General features: G+C 41.8%; 1 protein-coding gene across 1 annotated transcript in view; it reads left to right on the top strand.

The window, feature by feature from the left end:
* The window catches only part of ZNRF2 (zinc and ring finger 2), a 47240-nt gene extending 35417 nt beyond the window's left edge, over window positions 1-11823 (top strand). The window contains exons 3-5 of the mRNA XM_015854022.2: window positions 8790-8895; window positions 9428-9505; window positions 10662-11823. Of these exons, the coding sequence (XP_015709508.1) occupies window positions 8790-8895; window positions 9428-9485 (164 nt within the window). The 3' untranslated portion in view covers window positions 9486-9505; window positions 10662-11823. The remainder of the gene's footprint in view (window positions 1-8789; window positions 8896-9427; window positions 9506-10661) is intronic.
* Window positions 11824-16266: the final 4443 nt, after the last annotated feature.

Genomic DNA, 16266 nt, shown 5'->3' with positions numbered 1-16266 from the left:
CCAGATTCATTACTATTTTGCATGAACTAGAACCAATTATTCAGTCTTTTCCCCTAAAGACATACAAAACAATGAGCAGCACTCCCTCTTGCTCAGAAATGGCCCCAAGGGCAGATCAATTGAAAATATAGCCTGAAATGCCATTTGTAAGGGCTTTTGTTTGGTTTTCCCTTCAGATTAAAATCTTGCTTTAAAGCTTGCTATGCTTTGATCATTTAAATCGTCTTGCACTTATGACTTGCAGACTCAAAACATCAATGATAAAGGAAGTCAGTACATTTTTTTTTGGGGGGGGGAGGAGGGTGTCTGGTGGTAGAGTAAGTCTAACTCTTCCAAAACAAGCTGCATGAAAACTCTGTTATTGAGGCAGAATGCTCTCAAGTCTGAGTTGGAGATTATCACTGCTTACATAGTAGAAAAATTTACTATTTAATAGTAAACCTTTAATATGGTGGTAGAGAACTGTCTTTTGGGGTCATCTTTTTTTTAAATTAACTCCTGTGTTAATCAGCTTGTATTATTGGATACTATTATTGCTAGGAAATAGGTGTTCCTTGTGAGCTCGTGGGGTGACCCTGGAGTTGGAGTTCTCCAGCTTATAATAAAATTGTAGGACATTCACCATTGGAAGAGAAAGAGCTGTCCAGGGTTAGTATGAGAGGCATGTGGGTTGCTGCCTCTTGGAAAGCATGGTGCTTTGGTGCCTGCTCAGTGCTGATGGAAATGAATCCATTTCCCTCTGCTGCTGTTCATCTGGAGGTGGATCCACCTCTGTGAGCAGTATGTCACTCCTGGGGAGGTCAGTGTCCATGGGCTTCGCATCTGTGCTTCTCCCAGAAGGTGCCACTTCTTGATGGGAGGAGGAGGATACATCCTCCCCCACTTGAAGAGCCTCCTCAACGTGTCCCACACAAGGATAGGCAAACACTCTGGAAGTAGCCCTCCTTTGTCCAAGTAATTTTAACTTCAGAGTCCTTAACCGCTCAGTGACTGATGTTCCAGCCACAGAGTCCTCCTATTAATAGGGTTCAGATCAGAAGGTGGCTTGCGACACCATGGCAATGTGATTTAATTGTGCCCCACAGTAACAAAAACCAGTTGTGTTAAGGGTGAGATGCTCATGGCCTGGAAGTTGCCCTAGTTTTGAAGTAAGAGGAAGGGTGGGAGTGGGAGTACTGTGGGCCCCTTTCATAGGGTAGCATCCCGTGCCATTTTGCTTGCCTGAGAGAATAGCTTCCTGTTGGTCACAGGGATCGGCAGGGGCTCTAGTCTTTTCTTCATCCCATGTCTGGAATCCCTTTGATGAGATGGCAGCAGTTGTGTTCCAGGAGAGTTGATGGTTCCCCACTCCCTGCCCAGCTGTCTCTGGCGGTCTCTATTAGTTTAACGTCCTTCTTGTGCTGTGGTTTCCAAACCTCCATGCAGTGCTCGCAGCAAGGCTTCACCAGTGCAGAGCAGTAGGGAAATCTCTTCCTTCACCCAGCAGCAGTGCTGGGCCTGATGTACCACCCTAGGTGTGATTGGCCCCTTTAGCTAACACAGACAACTGTTTCCCTTCATTATCCAGCAATACTGTGCCTGATGCACCTATCCATGCTTGCTGGAATAAGTTATAATACTGAATTGTCGGTTAGCAGAAAAATTGAATTAACTCTGAAAACTCTGACTGCATTTTAGTTATCAGAAACTGTTGTATTCAGGCACTGGGATCCATCTTTGTAGTAAAACTGATTTAATTTCAAATAGGAATAGCTTGTAGCAGCAGTCTGGCTGCTGTGAATGGGAAAGGAAGACAAAAATTAAGCAGTGATATTATCCATGTCCTGTATGTGTACATTGACACCAAACGTGCCATTTGTGCTTGGAGAAAAGAGATCTGGATTCAGCTGGGAAGGGCACCCTGTTGGCCTAGCACCTGGTACCAGGTTAATAAGCCAGAATTTATACCCACTATGTTTTGGCACCAGAATTTTCATTGTGTGGTGCTCATCATATCTGCTCTAAGAATAGCATCTTAGTCAGACACACCTGTTTTTTTCCCTCCCCTTTTGTAGTTTTGCTTTGTCTCATGGCTTCAGCCTTCGTGGCATCTTCGTTAATGCTCTCTGTGCGTTCATTTTACATCAGATCAAAGCCAGCTCTGTGCCAAGCTTATAAAGAAATGAGGCTGTTACTTGGCCACTGTTACAAAGACCCGGGAAAACTCAGTGTACTCAGGGTACCTGTAGGAAGAGAGGAATAAGAGCCTGGAAAAGAAACAAAAGCACTGAAGCATATCATACAGCCAGCTTTAAAAAAATAGTGGTATTAAAGTAACAGCATTGCCTGGAGTAGAAGGATGGCTAAGTGTAGCTGGCCTTTGTTTCCCCTCTCCTTATGCTCTCTGTGGGCACTGTTTCCCATATCGTTTTCTTCCATAAAGGTTTCTAATCTGCCTGCTTCCTCTACATTGTGGTAGATGAGAATTTTTATAAATAGCTTTCATTAAGCCAGCAGGTCCCCATCAACACTCTCGTTTTCTTACAGATCATTACTAGAATGAAACTTCCTAATTGCTTTGTAATGATTTACATTTTTCTTCTGTCTTCTGACCATGGTTTCAGTGGCAATGCTTGGAACCTCGCTTTTTGGAGGAACTTGCTTCTGTGATATTTTGGTCTCCTTTCACGTTAGGGAAAAGTAGGCTTAAAGTCATTTAAGCTTCCAAAGAAAGGGGATTTCTAACTCTGTTGGGGATCCTATTGGACAGTCACAGCAACGTCTTATATCTGCCAAATCCCTGTCAATTCAGACCTTTGCTGCATCTTGATCAGAGACGGTCATATTCTGTTATTTGTACTTCACCTTATCTGCACTCTGTTTCCCTCTCCTAGTCTTTGTGAATGTTGTTGGTAACAGCATCCACGCTTGACTGGCAAAATTACTTGCTTTGATAGAATACAGTATAGTAGTAGTTAAGTCTTCATTCTGACCGTAAAGCTATTTGCAGCTAACAGTCTCTGAAAGGCCAATGAAAGGAATTCTTCCCTCTCCTCCTGACCTCAGTGGTATCTTTTCCTCGTTCTATCAGATTTCCAAGTGATGAACTGCGATAAGATGCTTCTGGAGATAACAACTGCTTTGAGTTTCATGCCTGGTTGTTTCTTGTGGATTTGTTTTGAGTTGCTTTTTCTTCTTACTAACTTTGCTAAATAAGTTATATTTGCTGCACGAGGCAAACTGCATTTCAAAATTCTCCTGTATTATTTCTTGCTCTGGCAGAAAACCACACAGTTCAGACCCTTTCGCCCTGGGTCTCTGGATTGTGATCCCAAGTTCTCACCGTATCTTAATTAATTTTGTATCTGTCATAGCAGTTTCTTACTGCTTGTATAAATAGTCAATAGCATGTAAGCAGCCTTGATTTATTCCTCAAAGATAAGAAGCATCGTGTAGCCAAGAAAAAAGATGATTTGCAGGTATGGATTCTGTGGCTATAATTCTTTCTTGTTCACTTCTGTAAGTTGAATTCATCCAACCTAACTCTCAACCTTGTAAGAAACAATCCTCACTGCTGCTGACTCTTGTCAGCAATAGACGCTGGCTGCCTCTGGCCGCTTACTCAACCACTCCTCCTTTTGTAGCATATTTGTGGTACAAGATCCTCCTTGATAGTAAACAAAGCCTGGAGAAGTGTAAATCATTATTTCGCAATGGAGCAAGGAGAAGGAGGTATTCCTCCAGTGACAGTTCCTTACAGGTTGGGTTCTTTTTTTTTTCCTAAGGACTCTTTATTTTGCTGCCATTGCATTTCTTGTGGGTTTGCTAGTTTTTATTTAACTCCTGACATTCAAGATTAATGCTTGAGAGATGTTGATTAAAGAAAAAAAGGAAAAGAAAGAAAGAAAACAGCCTATTTTTATTCTATGAGCTGCAATAAGGAAGTATTTGTTTCAGTTGCTCCAGACGAGTAGGCACATGGGTACACCACTCATGACGGGGTTGGACTGCGGGGCACTACTTTGGTCCTGCAGCATTCAAGGCTTTTTCATGTGGTCACCCACTGATGGGAAAATGTTTAGGAGTATTTTGATCTCTCAGGGGTAGCATTTCTGAATGGAGGGGAGAAGCCTTGAGATGAACACATCATCCCAAGGAAGATCGTTCAAGGAATTTAACCCTTGAGTCAGTCCAAGTGTAACCGCATCAGTTTAGCTGGAATGGGGACAGTATAGAATGGATAGGTCTGACACAAAATCTCTTTACATCATGTTCTGGAATATAAGGATGTTTCTGGTTCTATTGCAAAGAAATGCTCATATCTAGACAAGAGTTTGAAAGTGTAGCGTGGTACTTAGAAATGCGGTGAGTAGAACTTGAAGTCTTTGCAAGAGGAGGAAGTTGTTTAACCATCCTGAGATGACTTGTGGGCATTTTAATTGCAACCAGCCTGATTAAACAGAAGTTGGAAAGGCTGCAGTTTCAAGCAGATCTCTCATATTCAATCAGATAATTGTTAGCTAAGCAAATCTTAAATCACAGTGGAAATACATAGTCACTGTGGCAACTGATGTAAAGACATCAATGCACAAGGCATTTCCAAATGGAGTGTCCAACTGAGCTAATAAAATTTAACTTGCATGAGTACCTATTTCACCATGGTACTCTGTAGGAGATGCATAAATATGATTTGAGAAAGTTAGTACACTGATCAACTTAGCACAGGATTGACCAGCTGTGGATGTTGCTGTTTGGAGCTGAGAAGCTTTGTTTCCCAGACTACTTGGACTTATATTGAAGCATGGCTCTTCACTGTGAATCCTCAAATGTAAACATGAGAATGTTAATTGGATGTTGTGTAATAGCTGTATTATCTGTGATTTGAAAGGTTTTTTGCTGTACTATATCTCCTACTGAGACAGATATCTTAAAGTTGTAGGCAGATTTACTTTGTGGCCACTGACTAAACTAAATGCGCCTAAATACCATTCCTCTCTATTACTGATTACACCTGATGTGAATTGTATCAAGGTAGCTAAAAGTATGCAGACTTTTTGGGAAGCAGGATGAATAGAACATATGTCTATTGCATTTGCATCATTGTTCATTGAGAAGTAAATACTTTTTGCTACTGCACACACCTGATCCTTATCTGGTTGAACAGGAAGCACCTAGTTATTTCTCAGAAGTGGCTTCTGAAAGCTGAAAATGTTGCGGGAAAATCTAAATCTAATTCTTCACATGTTAGGTTCAGCCGTGAAGCAAGTTGTGCAGTGGTGTTTGAGGCTGTGTTTGTTGGAAATGAATGGAAAGTGGCAATGTTTATATAGTTGAGTAGAATGGGGATATTATTTTTTCCAGTGGAATAAGAAGAAACTGAATTCAAGTAATTCAGAAAAGCTGGATGCTGAATTTCAATGTGCTCCTCTTTCTAGAGCTGGTGAATCCTGAAAATCACTGCAGAAAATGTTTCTAATCAAGTTGCTGTGCAGTGCTGCCTGGATGATTGTATTTTATTTCAGTAACTCTTCTCTTGCTATAAATGCACAAATGGAACATAGTTTATTTGTCAGCAGAGACAGAACCAAGATTCCAGGAGAAAAAACTACTGACAACCAGAAGTTAAAATCCTAGTAGTATTAAGCAGGGATAGAGAAGGAAAAAGTCTTTGCGCAGATGCAGGAGGAAAATACTCTGTGCTTCTGCCAGAGTTTGTCTTTACGCCAGTCTTTAGCCAGCAAGTGGTTGTTGCAATGGCTGGAAGGTGGAGGAGTGTTTACCTTCTGTTTGGTGCAAGGCAGATGGATGTGGGCGTGTGGTGAGTGTTTGTGTATGTGCGCACGTGTGGGCGAAATGGAAAAATGTGGCCTCTGCTTATTTCCACTTCCCACTTCCATTTAGGTAATACACTGATAAGAGCATTATAAATATAGTATTGTTGAAAACCCAGTAATGTTCTTTTATTATTTTTTATTTTTTTTCCCCTAATTTTACCTCCTTCCTTCTCTTCTGTTGTTGAGCAGTACCAAATTGTGCTTGGGCATATATAACAATTAGGAATTTGGTGCCAGTTTCTTCAGTACTTAGCTTCACTCTCGCATGAGTGCCTGTTAGCATTCACAGGGCAATGGAAGAAGTGCAAAGTGCTTAACTCTGTGTTGCTGAAGATGAATAAAAGTACTGAATCCTGCTAACAGAATCTTTCCTGTGTGCCTTCACATTCAGTGATCATCAGCCTTTGCAGCAGCTGCTCTTGACATGGCTGGGCCAAGCATGGTCTGCACCGACCACTGCATCCCATGGGGAAAGCCCTGGCTGAAGGCAGGGAGGCGTTTACCTGGGGCTTGGGTGGTAGGACTGGTATTGGCGAGAGGGAGAGCGACAGCATCTGGGGAGAGAGATTATGAGAGCCCTAGAGGAGAGAAGGGGAGTCAGAGACACACCAGGGCTGGTTGAAGATAAAGCTGTTTAAACTGGCATCTCGCCCTGGTGTTGGCTAAAAGGTGCAGAGTCGTGTTAAAGCACTCAGCGGAAGTTCTGAGCCATGCGCTGTGAAGTCTGTGCAACACGTGATGAGTCAGGTCATGTACAGTAGAGAATAACATGAAAGCAGCTCACAGAGATGTTTTCCTTTATTATATTTTTATGGGGCAGCATTTTAGTTTTGGTCATCAAGGCTTGACTGAGTGTTTCCCTCTTGAGAGTGCTGGGAATTATTTCACTGGAGGAACCTCAGTGCCGTTTTGCTTTGGGTACCAGTCGCTAACCTGATTAAAAATAACTCTGGAAATTTGACTTTTATTAGCTATGTATAAGATAAATGCTTGTTTTATTAATGGCACTTCTTCCAGTGACTCAGCTGTGGGAAGAGTCGATCTGCTTGTAGGACTTTTGGCTGAGTATTTGTGCAAACAGGCATTCTCAGGATAGTGTCTGAGAGCGTCAGGCAGATTCATATCTCTGTAACAAGACTGTGCTGTCTCTGCAGTCTTTGTCTCCTGGTGTCAGACATTTTAATATGGTTTCATGCAGTATAATAGTCAAGGAAGTCCTTTGCATCCCTCTTCTGGGCAGGCTGGGATTTTTTGACAACAGATGAATTTTTAACAGCTTGTGCATCGTTTCAGATGACTTTCCTTCTTTGGTTCTTGAATCCTTACATCTTCAGACACTTAAGAAACAGAAGTAATTTCTTAAAATAATGCCCACAAATAACATTGCCATGTGTAAAAAACATCTTTTATTTTCTTCACTGTGATGTGTGTATTGTTTATTAGTTCCTTAGGGGAATTCCACATATTCCCATGAGGAAGCAGCACACGTGGCATTGTACAGTGTTTTTAAACATAACCAGTGAAGATCAGCGCGGAATGAATACTCTTTTAGAAACCCAAGCACCTATAATTTGCTTACTGCATTTCCTAGAGAAACACAGTAGACCCGATTTCGTACATCATCTCACCTATTCCTGCAGTGATGGCTTTTTAGTTGTATGCTTGTCAATTTGTGTACGTCTGGAATGCCATAGTGATGAGTACTGGAGACACCTGAGAGCACAGCTTAGAGCTGATGGTTTCTCATTCGTACCAAGAAATCGCAGTATTCGTGAAGAATCCTTGTAGGCTCCTTTTGGTTAAGAAGGGGAAATTTTACCCCCAAAGGCTGCAGAAATTTGAACACGTGATCTCTACTTTAGCCAAGTGTGCAACCAGGGATTGCTAGTTGCTGCGTGGTCCCTTTTAGATAGCGATCTGTGTGATAACTTCACTGTGTGAAGTTGCTTCTAACCTGCTTCTGGTAAACTGGGCCTTACATCATCTCCTGCTTTGTACTGTGCCAAGACTAAATTATGCATCCCATATTCTGGCTAAGAGCAGTGTCCAAGAGAGAAGGTTTTTATTAAAAACTATGTAGTTTCTCAGAAACTTCTATTTGAAAGGCAGTTCTTTTGTGTTCTTAGTAACATACTGTCTCCTCATTTCTTATGGGATTTGGCAATGATGCCAAAAAAAAAGTAATTCCAGGAATTCAGGACCTTCAGGTCAAAGGTATGGAATAGAAGTGCTGGAGTGGCTGGTTAAAGTTAGAGAAAGGCAGATGTGTAGAAGAGAGATGAGTAGGAGAGAAGAAAGCAAATGATAGGCCAAGTGTGTAGAAGGAGGAAGTTAATAAGATCTGTACCTAGTTAATTAACTGCAGTGTCTTGTCTGGAGAAATATTATCTTCAGGCTTGGACTTAGCCTCCATCAAGATAACTGAATGTGGGGAGGAGGGGATGGCTAAGCAAACACCCTTCCCCCCATCCCCCGAATGAATCCTCAAAGTCCTGGAGTCAGTAGGTGTTGTCTGGATGATTGTACTGAGGTTTCCCAGTGTTTAGCTCCTGGGGTCAGCACACAGCTTGAGTATGTAGCAGCTGCCTGGCTCAGAGCTCAGGTTTCCCAGCTTGGATCAGAGCAGTCTGTGGTGGGATGAGCATCTGCTGAGAGACTATAAACCCCCAAGGATTACTGGCTGCTGACTGTGGCTACCCATCCCCTCTGTGTGACCATCTTCCTGCAGGACTTCATTTTGAGCTGTGACAGTGTTCAAGCAGATACTGAACCATAACCATGTTTTAATTTGAGCTGTTGAGATGTCTCTTATCAGGAATCTTCCATCATATGGCACGTGTGACCCAACCTCACCCTGACAGCACTTTCTGCAGTTCAGGAACTGTTTTCTGCAGCTGCCCATGATGTTCTGAATAAAGAATGTTTTGCTTGTGGTAGTCTGCTTTTTGACTGTCCAACTTTGTTCTCTTTCTTCAGAGGATGTGCTGAGCAAAGATACTGGGGAGTGTGCAATATGCCTGGAAGAGCTGCAGCAGGGAGATACTATAGCACGGCTGCCTTGCCTCTGCATATATCATAAAGGGCAAGTATTCCTTACAGTACATACCTAGAAGTTCTGACAGTTGCGTTTATAGAATAACTTCACTACAACTTGGTTGTTTTTGCACTTTGCACCAACAAAAACCAAGCAGTAACCACACTAAGGATGATTTTTAAGTGACGTCTTTGCATTTTCCCCAGTGAGCTTTTCCCACTTGCATGAAAAAAAGGCCAAAAATCACTTCTACAGGAGTGGACATCACAGCTGTCAAGCTTGAACTGCACATGCTTTTGTAATAACAGCCTTGTCTAACAGTGTTAGGCTGAAGAGGGAGTGCTTTGGTTTGGGATTATTAAATTTTCAGTGAATGATGAGATATTCCTTTTTTCGTTTATGAACATATAAAGATATAGAGTGTGGACATGCACGTATGCATGTACGTACATTTCTTTGTTAATACAAAATCCCACCATATGTGGAAATAATGAGAAACCAGTTAATATGCATTTCTTACTGTGAAGCATTACTGGGATATTCATGTGAATTTCTTTCATTTTTGTCTTGCATCCTACAGCTGCATAGATGAATGGTTTGAAGTAAATAGATCTTGCCCAGAGCATCCATCAGATTAAGGGAAGATTCGTGTTCTTAGGTAATGTCTATTTTCAGATGCGTACATTTTCGCAATGTTTTGATTGTTATTATTATCTGAAGTCACTCTTGATGCTGTTTTCATAATTTGTAATTTGCTGATGTGTCTCAGAACTGCAATATTAATCAGTAGATAATGACATATATTACAATATATAAAAGGGTTTGGCGTCCTTTTATGGTGTGGTCTGAAATGATGTATTCCAGTTTTAGCGCTGGAAAGTGGCAAGTTGGTGCCAGTAAAGCTTTAGCATTAACTTTTAAAGAGTATTTTTTTCCATGGAGATGAAACAAGATCAGAATAGCATAACGGTGTAATTCTGGACTGTTCTGTGGCACACGTTTCTGAAAGAAAGCTTTTTGGAATCATAAAGAAATAAAAATCAACGTTTCTATCCATCCCATCCCACAGAGGTTCGCATTTCCAGCTTATAGTTGTTAATAAGTTTCGATCTGTAGTCAGTGTCAAAGGCTTAAAGGATAGGTTTATTCCGTGAGTTGGCTGGTTCTGAATCTTCACCTTGCATTGAACTGCAGCTCCCAAGCATTGCAAAGCACAAATGCTTGTCTTAATTCTCAAAGGAACGGTGTCGCGGTTCTGTGATGTTTGGTTATCAGTGTTCCACATCACAACTGAAATTCTGGTCAGTAGGTGAAAGTTGATTTTTGTTGTTTTGCTGAAGGTGAGAACCGTCATCATAATCTGAAGACAGCATCGTTGGCATTCATATGTTCATTTGTTTCACTTTGCTTCCTGAACCTACATTTCAGGTCATGCTGCAGCACTAGGATTGTTGAACGGGTAGCAGAGAAAACCTGAGGGGAGGTATCCCGGTGCAGGGATGGCAGTTTGAAAGTCAGGTGTTACGAGCTAAAGTTAGTAAACAAAGCAACCCACGCTCCATATACCACCAGCAAGTGAACTGTGGAAGTAATCCACGTGCTGTTTGTAAACACATTTGTCTGTGTAAGCACTCATAAGTGTCTAACCTTGTGTTAAACGCAGTTTGCTTTCTTTTTTTTCTCACAGCAGAGATGGCGATAATTGAGGGCTTAGGGAGAAGGGGAAGTAAAAGCGCTCCTGTTTGTGCTGTTTCTGTGTGATAGATACTGAAATAGCTGAAATGCTGATACTTTGCCTTCTGCTTTCTTAACAGCTGCTTCCACTGGTCAGAAAACATAGGAGATCTGAGGTTCCCTTGCTAAACACAGCGTGCCTGGCCTGAGAATAACTGTTCTTTGTGGCTGAAAAAGGCAAAGATGGACGTTGACATGGAAAAAGCATCGCGGACACCACTTACTTGCCAGTAGTGCTCAGTATACCAAACACTCATGCAATGGACACACAGGGATTTTGAAAATGCTGCACATTCTGTAACAATCTACTCCCCCACAGACGCTATTGACACTATTTTATATTGAAGGCCAAAGTTCCTAATTTCAGCCTAACTTCTGGTTCTGTGAAGAAGCGGGTTATTGGACATGTTTCCTACTGCTTCAAGTGGAAGCCGAGCCGTTTGATCCGTGCTATCTGAGACCCTTGCAGGAGGGTGGCCCCATTTTCGAGTGGGAACGTTTCCACCTTCTCGTTGGCTGAAGAAGAGTAAATGGCAAACTTTAGCGTAATCTAACAGCGTGACCTTATTTACTGAATTCACACCCTATTTTACGTTCTTCACTTTTACAAGAACAGAAAGCATAAACTTCTCTGCACAGGAATACTATATGTCAAAATTTTCTAATTAAACCTTTGTCACAATGCAGTCCAAAGAGTAAATCTGAGACAGGTAACTAATTTATATTGATCCAAGCTATAGGGGTTGTCGAAATCTGCGCACTGTATTGCTATTTAAGTAACTAAAACCTTCTCTTGTACTGCTTGTGAGGAAAAACAAACGAACACACAAAAAGAAAGCAGCAAAGCAAAATCTTACAGCTATGCAACTTTTTTTTAGTAGGACAACAAAAGGAGAACTACCAACTTTAAGTGCTGCCAGTGAAGGTAATTTGTTTAACGGGTATTTTTTTAGAAACGTGTCAGGTAATTATTTTATCGTACTACTCTCATCTCCAGGCTGCCTCCTGAGGTGGAAATGAAGAACTGCAAATGTGGGCACAGTAAGAGGGTTTTTTATTAACGTGGGCGAGATAACATCGAGGTGGGATTCGTGTTGCGTTTTTAAAACACGTATGTGCAAGTTTTTTCTTTGTTTCCTCGTTTGAATGTGTTTTGTTGTTGTTTTTTGTTTTCTGATGGCAGGATTTGTAGTACTTTGCAATCTAAATAATTGGTCTCTTCATGTGGAGGCTGACGTCTGACCGTGTGGTTTGTTTTCTTTTTTAAAAAGGCACCTGCAGTTGTTTAATTTATTATTATTTGACTGTATTATATTGGTATAACCAAGGCTCCATGCATCTCCAGCCATCTCCAGAGGGCACAGCAAGTTAAATTTGTGGATGACTATTAGTTTCCATAAAGTATCGCAGTTCCAAGAAGAGAAAGGGGAAGGAAAGAAAGGACAAACTGGAAGAGATATCAGGGCTTAGAAGCATACCTGTTATATCAAGAACTAATCGTAGTAGTATCTGAATTTCACAGTACAGGGAAGAGTTTCTGAATATTTATTTGTGACAGCAGTTTTAGTGGGTTTCAATAGCGAAAATAAATTGCACACTTGAAATGTTTTTCTCGTACATACATAATTCTGCTGGCTTGGTTTTTGTTTCATACATATTTCCTTCTGCTGCTGCGATTCATATCAAAAAGGGCAAAGAACAGGAGCAGCTGCTGCTATATAGGAGAACAAGTGCAGTGTGTGTTAGTAGACTCCCCTGTCTTCTTGCAGAACAATTATTTCCTAGAAACAGTTCCCCTGAATTTTGCACTGTACACTGTCATTGTTATGCTGGAATAAGAAAGGAAAAGAGTCCAAACTAGATGGTTTTCTTAATTGATGATGCTGTTTCTATGTTTCTGGGCTTCTATCACCAGTTTCAGCTGAACCTGTAGCTATGGGGCCCTGTTGTATTCTCTTTTTCAGTGGGAGCAGAACCGTTTTGTCACGCTTCAATTCAGAAGTCATATCGCATGTACAGTAGTTCCCTGCGCAGTTTCCTTTTTAGCTAAGAAAAGTTGTGTTGCCTTGTATTTTCACACGGGGTGAGAAATAGGAAGAATTACAGCACCTGTAATACAGTGGTGTTGCCTGCAGGCCCACTTTTCCAGTGTTCTAAATACCGACTGTCTACTGAAATTGAAGATGTTGCGTTTACATTGGTCTGGTGTTTGCTGTTGGCTTCATGCCTGCAGAAATATGATGTGTAAGCAGGTAGGTTAGTGTTTTGGTGTCCTCTGCTCCAAGGTCATAGATGGTCTTTCGCTTGGGGATTAAGTAGATAGATATTATAAACATAAATCTGTTTACAACTTAAGCTTGATTTTGGTAGTCTGTATTTCTAGTTCATTTATTGCCATTTTGAGCGCCTGTGTTTTCTGTGTTCAGATGCAAATAGGTCGCTTAAAGACCCATGGTTAGAACTGCTGTCCTATGTTTGGGGCCAGTGTTTGAAAAGCACGCCACTAGCGTGGTTTTGCTGGGGGAAGGAGTCTGCTCCTGCTTCCATCAGCACAGTAGAGCTGCAGTACTTCACACTGTTTGAGGAACTGATGGGGGTACAGCCTTAGATGCTGGTTTTGCATTCTTGATCCATAAATCTCTTCTGAAAGCCTATGGAAAGTTTTCCTCTGTCAAAATGTGTAATATAGACCAAGCCAAGAATGACTTGGAAGCATGAGATTGATGTTTGACTCTGAAAATGCCTGTGGAAATTCACCTTTGTAAGTGTTCTGTCACTGGCTGTGTTGGTCAGCTGGAGATGACCATGCCATAGGCACTGCTCATTGTAGGCAACACCGTCATTTTAACAGCCTCCACACAGTGGTCCTGAATCATTGTACTTCAGAAGGGAAAAATAAACATCAAACAAGTCTTGTGTCTCAATCAAGGAATACCACACTTGTCCACAAGAAGCAATAACTTATATTTTGGTGCGATATGCTTCTTTGCCTGTAAATATATTAAAATTGCCAAGTCTGTGCTGTTTCACAGTATTTCAGTCATCTGACCTATATCTTCCCTAAGTAAGGAAGGGTGTAAAATAATTCCCATACTCAGGTCTGCCATAAACATGCTGACATGCTGCTTGCCGGAGGGGAAGAGTAGACTCAACACTGTCCTGAAATGTGAGGTTTTTTGAGCTTGTAACATCCCTACGCATCGTAAGTAGCAGTTGGGTGTTCTCAAGCTCTTAGTGGAGGAGTCTTTGATTTGAGCAGCGTGTAGCTGTCCTCCATATAATGCCAAGAGAGCCATGCTGCTGTCAGCACAGGGCACTGATTGTCCTGTCTCTTCTAAATCGATCTCTCTCTAATTTTCTTTCAACATGTACATTAGATATTGTGAGTTCAGGGGGACAAAGGGGGGGAAGAAAAACTTGAAGCACACCACAGATTTGTGGTATTTGGGGGAAGAATAGAGCATCAAACATGGTCTTATTTGTAACTGATGTAATTTTTGTATTCAAGGGTAAGTGTACTGCAGTACGTTGAAGTGGAAAACGTAGGTAAGGTTCAGAGATGCGGGTTGATACTTGTGAGCTGTTTCTCTTCCCTTTCTTCACCCCCTTTATGATGCAAATGAGGTTTTACAGCTTAGTTTCCAGATTTATGTACTAATCCTAGTTCCTAACACTGGAGGCAGCTCTGGCTTTTTAATTAAGTCTTTGCTGAAAGTCTGGAGACTCCCAACGGACTACAGTCTCAAGCAAACGTGGAAGAGAGATTTCTTGTTTTCTTTGCTGTTTATAGACAGCTGGTGTCTAATAGCTGAGATGTGTTCATGGCCTTTTCCATTTAAGGGCTTCAGAAACTTGCTGCGTTTCTTGTGTTCCACCCAAACGCAGGGAACTTGGCACTATTACTTATCTCTGAGTAGTGAACAGCAACAAAGCTCTCACTGGTTTTGATGAAGGCCATGCCACCTTTGTGAATTGTAGCTGCTTTGTCATGTTGAAAGAGAATATCTGCGTGTGGATTTGGTATTGCAGTTCTGTATCTGCCAACAGAGCACCGCATGCCTGCCGATGCAGAAATGCTGCTCTGGGATCTCCCTGCTCACCTGTGCCAGTGGAGGATTGTCTCAATTTTGAAGAATGCTATATCTTGAGATTCACATTCCGCTCCTCCAAGCTTAGAAGCCATTTTAGAATGCATTTCTCTTTTGCCTAGCTGAAGATATGCTACATTTTAGGGCCATAATTTCCTCAGTCTCTGGAAATGCTTTCCATTGACATCTGCAGAAGTAATGGAGGAGGAGACTCTTTAGAAGAGGAGGACTTGTTACAGGTTTTGCTACAGCCCAACCAAACAAACACGCTTTTTTCTGTAGCAGCATCACCAGCTTGTCCTACTTTTTGGCACTCAAGATAACACATGAGAGAAATTCACAAGAGAACAGTGTCCAGTATTTGTTTCCTAAATATAAACTTCTGTGATGTTTCTTCAGTATAAATTTAACATGATTTTGAATTCGGGTTGAAGACATTTTAGCTTATTGGGAGGAAATAAAACAACAAAGTTTTGAGTTTCAACTTACCTCAAGTTGCAGTTGGTTCTCTTGTGAGTGCAGTGCTACATGGTCTGTTGGCTTCCCAAGGCACTGCATAGTGCTACGTGAAGTAACCTTGTACTTCAGACAGTAACCGTGTACATCAGAGCTGATGGCGGGGCGAGCTGTAAAATGACCGCGTGGTGGAGCGCAATTTGCTGAAGACTTGTTCAGATAAACCATCACAGGGATATGCTGCACCAGAAGAAGATGGGACTTGGTTCTGGCTTTGCTCTAATAAGCTGCCAGCATATAGTAAGTAGGAGGCAGTGGGGCCACTATTTGCCGATCTTCCTGGCAGCTTTTAATCTGTTTATGTCTGTTTGAGAGACTTTTGCCCTTGGGTGTGCTTTGGCAAAGATTTTGCAATGGTAAGTAGGATTTGCTCGATTCTGGCAGCCTCAAATGTACGTAACCCAATGTTACAAGTACGTAATCTGTTGCCAAATCCCGTTCTTCATGTTTTCCCTCAGATCTGTCCTTTTCATTGCTGATTTGTTATGTATAATGGTAAATTCTTCTCAACATAACTGGTCACGAGCTCCCAAGATGTGAAATGCTAAGAGGAGGAGACAGCAAAGCATGATTTTGCATTCTCCCCATGTGTGTGATGCCGAAGCATTCACTACCATGCAGTCTGAAATTCTCTTTTAGCTGATATTGCCAAAGTACTACAACCTTCAAGGAAGAAAAGAAGCTTAGTAGCTGTAGGGAGGGTGTTTTACTGAGCTACTTAATTTCAAAGGCTGAGGCATGGCATGGAACAAGTGGTGCTCCAGCATTCTCCTCATCACTCGATCCAGAGTCTCACTCTGCCTCTCTTCCCACTGGGCAGGACGCCCTGCAGCTGGAGGCAGCCCATGTCCCCCTTTTCTATGCCTCTCCCCAGCCCTGCCTGCGGGGCGGCGCTCAGCTGCGTGCTCCTGCGATGCTGTGCAGTGGTAATGGACAAGATGTCTTCCTTCGTGACCCTGAGCAGAAACCAGAATGTAATTTGCAATGTCTGATGTAAAATGTGCTCTTTTTTTTTTTTTTTAATCGAGCGGTATGATTGCAAGTTGAGTTCAGTTGTTGTAAGGTACTCTTTTCGATGGTC

The sequence above is a fragment of the Coturnix japonica genome, chromosome 2 (genome assembly GCF_001577835.2).
Source record: "Coturnix japonica isolate 7356 chromosome 2, Coturnix japonica 2.1, whole genome shotgun sequence".
Classification (NCBI taxonomy): Eukaryota; Metazoa; Chordata; class Aves; order Galliformes; family Phasianidae; genus Coturnix; species Coturnix japonica.
This window is presented reverse-complemented; position numbering and strand designations above follow the sequence as displayed.